The sequence below is a fragment of the Garra rufa genome, chromosome 4 (genome assembly GCF_049309525.1).
Source record: "Garra rufa chromosome 4, GarRuf1.0, whole genome shotgun sequence".
Taxonomy (NCBI): Eukaryota; Metazoa; Chordata; class Actinopteri; order Cypriniformes; family Cyprinidae; genus Garra; species Garra rufa.
Window position 1 is genome coordinate 17,309,521 of NC_133364.1, and position 12,492 is coordinate 17,322,012.

At 38.1% G+C, this 12,492-nt stretch overlaps 2 protein-coding genes across 2 annotated transcripts in view; one reads left to right on the plus strand and one right to left on the minus strand.

The window, feature by feature from the left end:
• The window catches only part of LOC141333750 (MICOS complex subunit MIC19-like), a 636,840-nt gene that overhangs the window by 434,461 nt on the left and 189,887 nt on the right, over nucleotides 1–12,492 (plus strand). The gene's annotated exons all lie outside the window — the stretch shown is intronic.
• Nucleotides 1–12,492, minus strand: part of plxna4 (plexin A4) — a 201,612-nt gene that overhangs the window by 86,117 nt on the left and 103,003 nt on the right. The window contains exon 3 of the mRNA XM_073838764.1: nucleotides 7,687–7,818. Within this exon, the coding sequence (XP_073694865.1) occupies nucleotides 7,687–7,818 (132 nt within the window). The remainder of the gene's footprint in view (nucleotides 1–7,686; nucleotides 7,819–12,492) is intronic.

A 12,492-nucleotide genomic window follows, 5' to 3' on the forward strand; every position in this document is an offset into this window, starting at 1 on the left:
ATATATTGTGTATTTGAGTTTTTTTGTGTTTTCTGAAAATATAGAAAATATGACATGCCAATAGTTTAATAGGGTAACGATATCTAAATAAACCTTAAATGAGTAATTTTGTATTGAATTTGTCTTGATTTTATATTGCATTGCAGTTTATGACATTAAAATGTTCTTTTTTTACTTTAATAATCATTGGCACAATTTACCCCAATATATTCTCCCCAAAGGCACAACTTACCCCGCACCGGGGGCAAGTTGTGCCACAAGACCACTTTTTTTTCTGAAAGCTATAATTCTGAATCAGTTTATTTCAGATCCAAAGTTATTGTTCCCAGAGATGCACCACATCCTGAAATATATGTACATACTTAAATCGGAGGGATTACTGTCATGGCTTCACTATAAAGTCACTTTGAGTAAAAACTGGCACAACTCACCCCACTCCCCCCTACATTCGCACTAACACATTTATAGTTACGACTGAGACACACACCTACTGACATTTTGAGAATCAGGAATGGCCTATTTATCTATCTATCTCTTTATATTGAAACTGAAATATAAAGTAAATTCGAAAGTTTTTTTAACCTGATCACATGACGAAAACGCACCTGTGGGAATTTTGTTGTGCAAAATATGTACCATTAAGTACATATCACTGCAGTTTCCAACACAAGAGTGTTTTTTTTCCCCTGAAACAGATGTACATATGGTACGTTTTATGTTTTATGTGTCACCGCAGTTGTCTTGAAATGTCCACTGTGTGACGCTTTGTGATGTTTTAAAATAACGTACCATCTAAACCTACCGAAAGTATAAACAAAAGTGAATGTGACGTAAAAACGCAATCACAAGCATGCCGTTGTAGCTTGTTTTTCAATCTCTCATCTTTTAGCTCTTTCATCGTGAGTCATGTTTTTCACAGGATTTGTACCCAATGATTCCACAGCCTAAGTTCAAAATATGCTTGCCGTTTTACTGCCTCTAGTGTTCATTTCTGTAGGAAACTGCAGTGATATGTACTTGTTGGTATGTATTTCACGTCTTGCAAAAAAGTTCCCAAAGGTGCGTTTTCATCATGAGATCAATATCTCTACAATATCTGGTCCTAACAGGTGAGTCCCCCCCATAGCTGGGTTTCTTTCTATCTTTCTGGAAACATTTGGTCTAAATCTGACACATCTTTCTCTAAAACCGCAGCGGGTGCTCAGGTCTGGTAGCTGGTCATAGTCATGGTTAAACAGGCTGTGCCCTGCGAGGCCCTGAGGGCTTCACAGACGGAAAATGCAATTACGTGTGCTGTGAACCCAGCCACTCTGTGTGCTAACTGGATTTACATTCAGGCCTTGATACTCCACTCCCGGCTGTCACAAACATATCAGAGCTGATTCTATCCAGACGACATCATTAGGCCTACAGGCACCAAACCCAGGAACCACATCACTAAACACACTATAGAAAACACATCTGGGCAGCCACACACATACACACTAAATGAACACACTCTCTCTCACATTTTATTGCTTTCCTTTAAACTCGTATTGTTTCTAAAGGGTCATTTTTGTACTTTTTTTTTTACACTGCTTGTCTTTCATTGGTTAGCCGAACTCATGTCATTGGTTGAACCAATGTTGTTGTGTCAGGCCACTCAAACGAGTTATGAGAACAACACAGCTTTGTTTACATGCTTTGAGGAAATCAACCAAGCAAAAGTCTTACTACTGCTGCATGTTGGAATTACTGTAATTATGAGATAGCAACTTGGAGATTCTACTTGGAGCCATTCAAGTCATCGGACTCAGAAGTGTTTAGTTTCTATGGTAACTCTAATAATGGGTCCACATGCAGCTTTGCTTTTGATGATAGAAAAAAATACATTAGTCCTTCTATAAGCGCTCCTAAAATTTTCAACAATGAAGAAAGTCAACATAGGCTAAATATAAATACATTTCTTCAAAACTTAAATAACGTACATATATGTAGGAATCACTGCAGTTTTGAGTTAAAATGAACATGATGGCTTCAAAACAATTTTAACATTGTGCGCAATTTGAAAACGGATACTTCTGAACTTCATTTGCATGAGTTTTCTAATTCAGTAGGTTTGCTCGGTAGCTAATGTGATATGGCGTTGCACTTAAGTGATGAAGAGCTCCGGTACGAACCCCCGCGAAACTACAGTTCGACAAAACAATGTGAAAAAATGTGCCAGGGTCACACATTGAACGCGTTTTAGCGCCACTCTCTGGACATTTCACTTTGAAACTATATAGAGGCATGTATTTCCAATGAGCCTTGGTTGAAGAAAACATGGCAGGTACCAACAGTTTACAAAATAGCAATTAAATGTGTAGCGATAAACCACCTTTTAGACCTACTATAGTTACAGTAAAACTTTTATACACAATGTTACAACTTTTCAGTGAAATTCAGTCAGAGCTTTGAAGTTAGAAACTCTGAATTTTAAATTCAGCTAAGACATGAAAGTAGGGTAACTAGTTGGAAGCTCATTATTATGATAATTTTCAATATATGGCAATTATATTATGATAATTAGTATGGATCAGGGGCGTATCCTCCGAGGAGGCAGCACCTTCTTAAAATTTTGAGGGAATAAATGAGGGAAAGTCACGTGAAAAGAGGCAATGCCTATATGATTCACGATATGACTGGTTATGTTTGGCTGTGATTGGTTGATGTGATAAATCCAGCCTCGTGTTAGAGCGCGTTCCGCGTTCACAAATCAGTCTGAATGAACAATATAATGGGAAGCCTAATTTTTAAAAAAAGTATGTAAACTCTCACACTGAGATTTAACTATGTTATGTCAAAATAAGACTTTAAATTTCACCAAGCTATGTTTTCAGGCCATTTTAAGTAAATGTCCATGTCTGTGACCAATACTTATTGAGCTTTGATGATTGATGATCTAACAAATTCAAAAATAGCTAAAAGTTTAACATACTAAACAAAAAAACATCTTGAAAATGTCCCCAAATGGTTTTGCCAAATTAAACTGGAACACAAAAAATTTTAATTGTACTTTTGTCCCCAAAGTACAGTTTAACTACACACACACACGTTGCATTATGTGTGCTTGCAAACTGATATTAGTGTTAACTGAAAATTCCTTTAATCAGAATCAGCATTTCAGGAGAAGTTCCTTTGCTCTCATAGATTAAAATTCCCCCGAAAGTGTGCCAAACGCATCCAGACATTCTGAGTACCTCCATTCACTCAAACACAATAGGCTGAGGTCTAAGTAGGCCACTGCAATATCACAAAGAAATGTTCTCAAGATCCCAATGTCACACTGGGGGATTGGCGACGAATGCTGCATATGGGACCACCGTTAAACGGCAGCTCGTAATTGAAATTAAAGGTCGCCTTTATTAAACCTGTTCTGATGAGGTGGCAGATGCCTTATCCCACCTACGAATGCCCAGAGCTGATCTGCAACGAAACAGTTTGACTTTGAGCTGTTTGGCTGGTGTGAGACACGCTTTATATTATTTACACTTATAGTACCTGCAGTTTCCTGCAGTTTCAACTTGCCCTACATGAATTATGTATGTGCTGCAAGCATGAGAGTGTGGCGAAGCCACTGTCACCGGCCTGCTTCGTGACATAGCTGTTATAAGAAATACAGACACCGAAAATCAATTTAATTTCCCTGAAAATAAGGAAAACGAGCATTGATTCTTTAGATTCAAATGAAGCCATTGAACAGCACTTGTCTTAAATTGCGGACAGAACGTTCCGGGTCAGGACAAAGCCTAGGCGTACACATTCACCTCGGCGTGTTTCACACAAAAGACTGATCTGAAAATCCAGTGTAAAATGACAGTAAACTGCGGGAGAGAAGAACACAACTTCCATTTAGATGGCACCGACAGAACAAAAGGCTTTAATGTGCCAAGACCCGGCAATTTGTGTAACTCCATTGAGCTCTGAACCTCCCTGTCATTCATTTAATGCAGGAGGAACTATAGCTGAGGCCTCTGTCATTAGCGCTCACAGCTGTCCCTCTGACCACACACACGCGCCCAACGCTGACATTGTCTAAAGTTACAATAAAAAACACTTAGCCCTAAGAAAGGACGACAAACGTGGACAAAAAGCCAAGCGCAATAATTAGCCGCGAGCTCTGATAACTGTAATCTGCATCACTCTCAACAGACAGTCTGGCCCCTTTCCTTAAAAAGACGCATTTATCTTGCTGTTTAAAATGATACAGGAAAGTAGCCAGATTTAATTAGAGGGATAATCAGGGGATTAATTAGAAAGAGAGAGCAAGAGAGAGAGAGAGAGAAAGAGACTTGGAAGAAAAAAAAAGTGATCAGTAAAGGTAAAAGTGAAAAAACATCTAATTAAGTCAATTAAGTCACCTTATAATTTATAATACGAAGTAAAAGAATGTCCCCAACTGTTCGAATTCATTAGAAATATTTGAATTGTCGACTATTATTTAAAAAAAATGCTAATGCCACCTTATAATGCATGAATTATCATAATGTGTGTATACATTCAAACCAAAAATTGTTCAGACACCAGATTTTTTTTTACTAGTGGGTGCAGGACACTATAGTTAATGTAAGTGATGATAGCAAAATAAAAGTAAACTCTGACATATTATACCCCAAAAAAGTTAAATTTTGTTAAAAATTGGGATCAAAAATTTGATTTAACACTTTTGACCTGACCATGTTTTGTTACACACCTTTCTATCGAAGTTATCTAACATATTTAAGATCAATTTGTTTTGACACAGGTAAACTCTTGAGTTCGTCATATATTATCATTTTCTAAGCTATAGCGAATGAACTGTGATAATGTGAGAAACGCTGAAGGTGTCTGAATAAAGTTTTTTTTTTAATTTATTGATCTTTTTTTTAATTCAGGAGTATTGATTTTTTTTTTCTTCTGAAATCCACTGTTAAACAATTATTTATTTATTAGATAATTACTCTATTCTCATAGCTCACAGTGGATCTTTAAAGGTTGTAAGTTATCTTTACATATCAGTTCCTCGATGAAAAAAATGAATGGGATTTTTACACCCCATCTGTTACGCAATATAGCCATATGGTATTATATGTAAGGGTCAAAGGTGAAACTTAGTAATTAAAAATGACTTAAAGTAAGATCACTCCACTGTATCAGGTGGCTCATACAGTATAACCTAGATATCAACAGACCTGGTTTCATGGGAAGCATGATCACTGCTGTACTTACAGCTGACCTCAGCACTGACTCAGTGGGGGGAGGACTATGGGCTCTCGAACCCCAGCACAAGCTGCGCTCTGTTCAACCAATCAGTCATAATCACACACATAACCCTGACCTCCTCCGCTCCCAAACACTATCATTCCCTGCCTCCAAGCCCCTCTGGATCCCTCCCTCCATCTCTTTCACTCTCTGTCTTTAAGGCAGGACCAGCAGGAGATTATCGACCTACTGTTCTTGTTTTTCTGCTCCTCTCTCCCGTTGGGAATTTGTATGACAGTGTGTGCTCATGATTGTTCTAGCATACAATAAACTTGCGATGTTGCAAGTTAATCCAAAAAGAAGTTTACTAAACCTATAATTTTCCTAATTCAAGTGTATCTTGTTGAATTTCCAAGCATTATCATAATACAGAAACCACAGGAACACCTCACAAAGGTGACAAGCAAAAAAAAAAAAAAAAAAAAAGATAAGTGTGTGAGAGAGGGAGCTTAAGGGACATGAAAGAGAAAGTGGTAAATGTTTTAAGTGGTACAGGTTTTGTGTGTCTGTGTGTGTGTGTGTGTGTGTGTGTGTGCGCGCAAGCATGGAGCAGATGCACCAGGCCCAACCACAAAAACAGTCATGAGAATTTCTGCATTTTGTTATCAGTCATAAATATTAATGCGGACATCTCAACCACAGAGCTAGAGACAAACTGTGAGAGTGGGAGAGACTGAGCCTGAAAGAAACAAGCCAAAAAATGCCATGTCTCTCTGTTATTCATAGCAAAACAAACAAAAGTGTAAACACAGATGAAAACCCAATCTGAGATCTGAATTTGTGGAAATATATTAAAACTATAAGATCAGATGAGTCACTGAGTTTATTCAGTGAAAGATTTATCAGAATTATTTAAACAAATCTTTCTGTGATTCATTAAAACGAATTCATTCAAAATCACAACTTTGTTTGATAATTTGTTTTGCTGAGGTGTTGTAGATTCAGCAAGCCAGTGCTAGTGATGCAAGAAGCACCGTTACATCACAAATCATTAAAATTTAAAGCAAACTGGAATAAATTTTTCAGAGTGCACGTGTGTGCTATGGGGGGGCAGGATTACAGGTGGGACAAGAGAATGCATGTTCACTAAATAGCTTCTAAATATATGCATGATTCCCCAGTAGATGTGATCCCCTGATGTTTGGGACTAAACAGAAACCAGACGACAACTCTCTAACTGGGCTAATAGGCTAATTGCAATAGGGTGAGATTATTCACTGGCAGAGAAGCACAGGTCCAACTCTGGTATTTATTCACGTCAAAGAAAACATCTTTCCTTTCCCATAAGATTTGAGTCGATGAGCATGTCCTAGTTTTAAACCACACTTTCATTTGGTCTTAAATGATGTTTACAGCATAGCTAAAGTTGGTGAGAGTGACCTAAACGGACTATTTCAAGTATTCGAAGTTGAACCCATTGTGCAATTCCTAGATTTTCCCTGCAAAAAAATAGTTATTAACAGACACCATGTCCCAACATAACTATCCACTAGTAACTTTTGCAGACTGGGGAATTTACAAGCTGTGCTTCAAATCCCAGAATGCAATCCTCTGACCCTCACTGCTGGTGAAGTGAATTTTACTGAATGATATTTCAGATTTATAGCCATTGGTATAAATCTTGACATTGGCTGAGTGTCTGCCTTCAGGTCTGAGTGTGGCATTACAGCAGCTTTGTATCGAAGTAAAAGGATTTGTCGGAAAAATGCCATCTTGAATTTGCCACAATATCTGAACGTAATGTGTGTAAGAGAGAGAGAGCTGGATGACTTAAATCCTGGCTAAGTGCAATCAGAAGTGTTTAAGGTTAAATAAAAGAGTGGAGATGCTCATCAAGGGGTTAGAGGTCAAAGGTTAAACCACCTAATCGTCACATAAATAACCTTTTAAGTGTTACTTTGATTGATGTAGCAGACTGAATCCCTGAATGATAAAAAGTGTGATAAAAACACTGTGTTGGCCAGGATGAAAAGCATTATGTCACAAGAAATAAAAGCCTTAGCGGCAACCCTGATGACAGGTTATCCGAGTAAGGGTGTTTTTACAGCACTAAGTGCATGCGGCGTTTTTCTGATTTTGAGATTTACAAGCTTCAGCAGTGCTAAAGATATCCGATATGGTGCCAAATCTAGTCCATTACACCGATTGGGCCATTTTGAGCCGGCGTATCCTGATGTGCAAATTGTGTGTGTATTTTGGACACAAACAGTGTGTGAAAGTCCAATCCACCAATCCATCACATGTCACTGTTTATAATGTAAAACGTCCCTTCCTCTCTTTGGCTGTCCGAGCGCATCTCTCAGGCTGTAATTACAGTAAGTGAAACCCCTAAATTCTCATATAATTTTATCTCCCCTTCTTTCCCAGCTTCCACATGCTGAGTAAATCATGATGCATTTTGGGAAAAAGGTAGCAGTGACTCACCTGTGACTCTGACATCACATACAAAAAGTGCTGATCGGAAGAAAAAGCCATGTCTCGGAGGATGGGCCCGTTGTCGGCCACCTGGATGGTTTCGTACTGCAAAGCCCCATAGGTAGGTCCATCTACACGGATCTGAAAGGAGAGAGAATGAATTGTGTTAGTCGACCATTAATAAGCTACTAAACAGTGAAAGAGAGTAAAGCAGAGGGGAAGGGGAAAGAGTTGTTAAGTTGTTAGACAGCTGTAGGGGACGTTACGTGCCATAAATTGCCGGTTCAGCAGAGAGCTGTAACATCCTCACACAGTTGGACCGCAGTGTTGGCGGTCTCATGACTATATTTGAACATCTGTTGTTGCTGACGCAAAAGTGCACACTCACACTCTGTTCCTGTCTTGATATAACCCTATCCTCCCTCCAGACTACATCTTCCAACCAAACACTCACTAAAGGGCCCTGTGAGAACTTAAGTCTTTATACCTGCCATTAAGCATTACAATGCACCTGATAACCCATTACGACAGAATGAATCAGCAATTTCCTTTCCCTTTTTGACACTAAACTGTTTAGGAGGTATCAAGTCCAGTCCCATCGGAATCAACCACTTTATCTTCGCGTTTATGGCCTGGAGTCCCATCAGACCACGAGTCCTGTCAACCTAAGATCGTCTTACCACAAGAGACGTCTAAAATAATTTTGTGCCACCACATCAAAAAGTCCCTCTCTCTGAGTCTTTGGCTTTGCGCTCACTTTCTCTGGGGCTTTTTACTTTGTATTGTGAGGGGGTCACAAACAAAAACTATAAAAGAGCTCGAACAAAAGAAGAGAACAGGGCGGAGGAAAGCAAAAAAGCCTTCACACGAGCCAAAGCCTTATTCAGCAAGAGGGTTATCTAATCTCCCCAATCGAGGGCTGGTTAATTTGGCTGGGGTTGGGTTTCCAGAAAGAGTGACAGTGTTTGGGATGGCAGCATGTGGACAGTGGAAGAATGAACTGCGGGAGGTTTACGAAGTCCTGGTTGCATTATCAAAACTGTAGCTAAACAAATTAGCCACAGGGGATTGCTATTAGCATTAGCATGGACATGCTATAGGGCTGAGGGAGGGATAAAAGTAGAGTATCTGATCACAGATAGAGGAAAATAAAAACGTGGCTAAATCTACATTGTAGATGACAGATTATAATTATTAAGCCTTAAAACAATATAATTTTCTCCTTTTCATTTCACTATTAGTAAAGTGGATTATATTTTTTTTTAAACCTGATTGGATTACATTGCTAATCTGTCATACAATCATTTGGATTTAATTCCATTTCAAAGCCTGACGTTTTAACAGTTATCTTATATTCAATGTCACACTTTCTGTTAGTGTTTGCAATATCCCTGATTTTAAAACAAAAACGGATAAGAACTTAAATTCTGGAGTAGAAACCAGTCTGCGCATTTCTGCTCTGTGTATGTGCTGTGGGACCTCAGGTGTACAGCCAATGCAGAGTCTCAAATCATCCCCCTAGTGGTCATGGACTGTAACAACAGTGGCCAGTCATGTGAGACGCACTATTTGAGGTTACACAGTAAATGACTGATGAATAACTGTGGTCAAGGCTAAATTACAAAACAGCATTGACGTTTAACAGCACTTATCATTTACACCAAGGTCAGTGGATTATGCATAATAAAAACTAAAATGCTTTTAGTTTTATTGCATTTTTTAAAAATTCATTCTAAAAGGATGATTAAGTTAATGTCACAGCATTGCTCATTTGTGATGGGAGCATCACACAGTCAAAGGGCAGTATAGAAGAGAGCATCCGGCTAAATCGAGTTAAGATCGGCTAAGCGAAGAGCAAACAGAAGGAGAGGTGATGAGAGAAGCCGTAACCACAGGAGCTCTGCAGCTTCATAATGTGGGCAGGACTCTACCGAGCAGCCATGGAAACTGCAATTTCCTCTGGCTCAAAACAACTTGATCTTAAGCCCTGCTATCAGGCCAGTGGTATGACTATAGATTAAGACTGATGCTTTCTCAAAAACTGTGGGATGAGTTCACTAAACAGTTGGAAAGCATTATGTATGCTATCTCAAACTTTTATTTTATTCTCTAACCACCTGCAGTTTAGTTTAACCAAGCTTTGAAAAGCAGATTTAAGTGCCTGGTTTACAGTCAAAACTATGGAAGCCTGTTTCCACCACTGAATAAAAAAATTGCGACTTCTCACAATTCTGAACATCTTCCAATTTTTACAACACAATTCCAATTTTTTTCTTGCAATTCTGACTTTTTTTTCTCAAAACTGAGAAATAAGGCACAATTTTGAGTTACACAGTCAGAATTGCTAGATATAAAGTCAGAAATGCGAGATATAAACTCGCAATTCTGACTTTTTTTCTCAGAACTGAGATATAAACAATTGAGTTATAAAGTCAGAATTGCTAGATATAAAGTCAGAATTGCGGGATATAAAGTCACAATTGTGTATAAAGTTCTCACAATTGTGACTTTGTATCTTGCAATTCTGACTTTTTTTTTCTCAGAACTGAGATATAAACGCACAATTTTGAGTTATAAAGTCAGAATTGCGGGATATAAACTCACAATTATGTAAAATAAAGTCAGAATTGCGAGATATAAACTTGCAGTTCTGACTTTTTCCTCGCAATTGTGACTTTGTATCTCACGATTCTGACTTTTTTCTTGCAACTGCAACTTTATATCTTGCAATTCTGACTTTCTCAGAACTGTGTGATATAAACTCGCAATTGCGAGTTATAAAGTCCAATTCTGAAAGGAAAAAAGACTGATATGTTCATAGAATTGCAAGTTTATATCACAATTCTGAGAAAAAAAGTCAAAGTCAAAAAATTTGAAGATACAAAGTTGCAATTGCAAGAAAAAAGTCAATTGTAAAATACAAACTGGCAGCTGTGAGAAAAGTCAGAATTGCAAGATACAAAGTTGCAATTGCGAGAAAAAAAGTTTATATCTCACAATTCTGACTTTATAACTCGCCATTGTGCATTAAAAAAAGTCAGAATTGTGAGTTTGTATGATGCAATTCTGAGGAAAAAAGTCAGAATTGTGAGATTAATTTAGTTTATTATTTTTTTTAATTCAGTGGCGGAAACAGGCTTCCATATGAATCTTCACCACTTTGCTGCTAAGAAACATTTTCAACTCAAGTCATGTGAAATTGAAATAAAAATAGTAAATACTATAAATAATTTTTCCTTTTAACCTCTTAATCCTTTCTTCTTACTGTCATTAATTATCTTAGTCTTTAAAAGTCTTTAAGTCTTTAAAATCAATGCAGTTCTCAATGGAATGCTATATGAAATACTGGTTTATTTATATTATATGTGACCCTGGACCTCAAAACCAGTCTTAAGTCGCTGGGGTATATTTGTAGCAATAGCCAAAAATACATTGCATGGGTCAAAATTTTTGATTTTTCTTTTATGCCAAAAATCATTAGGAAATTAAGTAAAGATCATGTTCCATGATGATTTTTTGTAAAATTCCTACTGTAAATATATCAAAATGTAATTTTTGATTTGTAAAATGCATTGTTAAGAACCTAATTTGGACAACTTTAAAGGTGATTTTCTCAGTATTTTGATTTTTTTGCACCCTCAGATTCCTGATTTTCAAATAGATGTATCTCGGTCAAATATTGTTCTATCCTAACAAACTTATTTGTTTATTATTTATTTAGCTTTCATATGATGTATAAATCTCAGTTTTGTAAAATTTTACCTTATGACTGGTTTTGTGGTCCAGGGTCACATATATTCTTTTCATATCTATACAAATATCTGCCTACAAACATTCAGGTGCATTTATTTACTGATTATAACACACAACAGCCATAAAGGAAAATCTGCTGTTACATTTCACAGCAAAGTACAAATAACTCAAAAACAATATTCAGCCATTTTGTAATCCCCACTCAATGTTGAATTCAACTAGCGATGGCTGCCCTTTCAAACTCAGCTTTTTGATTCTCTATTGCCGCTGACTTCAGAACAATCTGCATAAGCACGTAAGCACTTGTCTCAGGAGGACGCTTTACTTTTGGCACAAGGCAGCCCTTACTAAAGCCTGCTGTTAACTAAAGCATTCGCAGAGGAAAAAAGAGCGTTAGAACTTTTTACAAACCCTAAATTTAACCTTGGCAAAAGCAGTCTTGTGATCTTTCAGTGAGCTTTTCTTCCACAAGCTGCAGTCACTTGGGAGGTGTTCCTTCTGTTACCTTCAAAAAGAGCTAGAGATAGCCCACACTCTCCATTCGCGAGGGCAACAGCAGTGCCACGAACACACCGTTCACACAGAGCAGAAGTCTGTTCGGCGCGGCACACGGGATGCTTCTGGTTACATTACGGCTCAGAACGAGCCGACACTGATATAGAACAAAGCTGAGAAGAGGCACTGAGTCACTGAAGAGCTGTGACAAAAGAAAACTACAAATAACTTGAACAGAGCTGCTCTTGAAGCAGCATTGGCTGCAGAGGTGCACATCTGACAGTACAAACACTTCCCGTCTCAAAGCTCGTGGGACACCAGACACTAGGCAGTGTTTGGGTGAAGGCCACTACGATTAAGGCGGTGTGCTGACGCTCCCTCGAGAATTCCTTTAGAAGCAAGAGCTACTCTGATGCACAGATATTGATCTATGACATTTAAACCCCGACTATAACAAAAATAGAGCCGCACGTGTCAACAACTGTAAGCAGATCGGCCTCGCTACCGTGAGTGACTCTGTGTCAAGGCGTTGAGCGATTGTTTTCTGTTTTTTTGAGCCAAATCCCC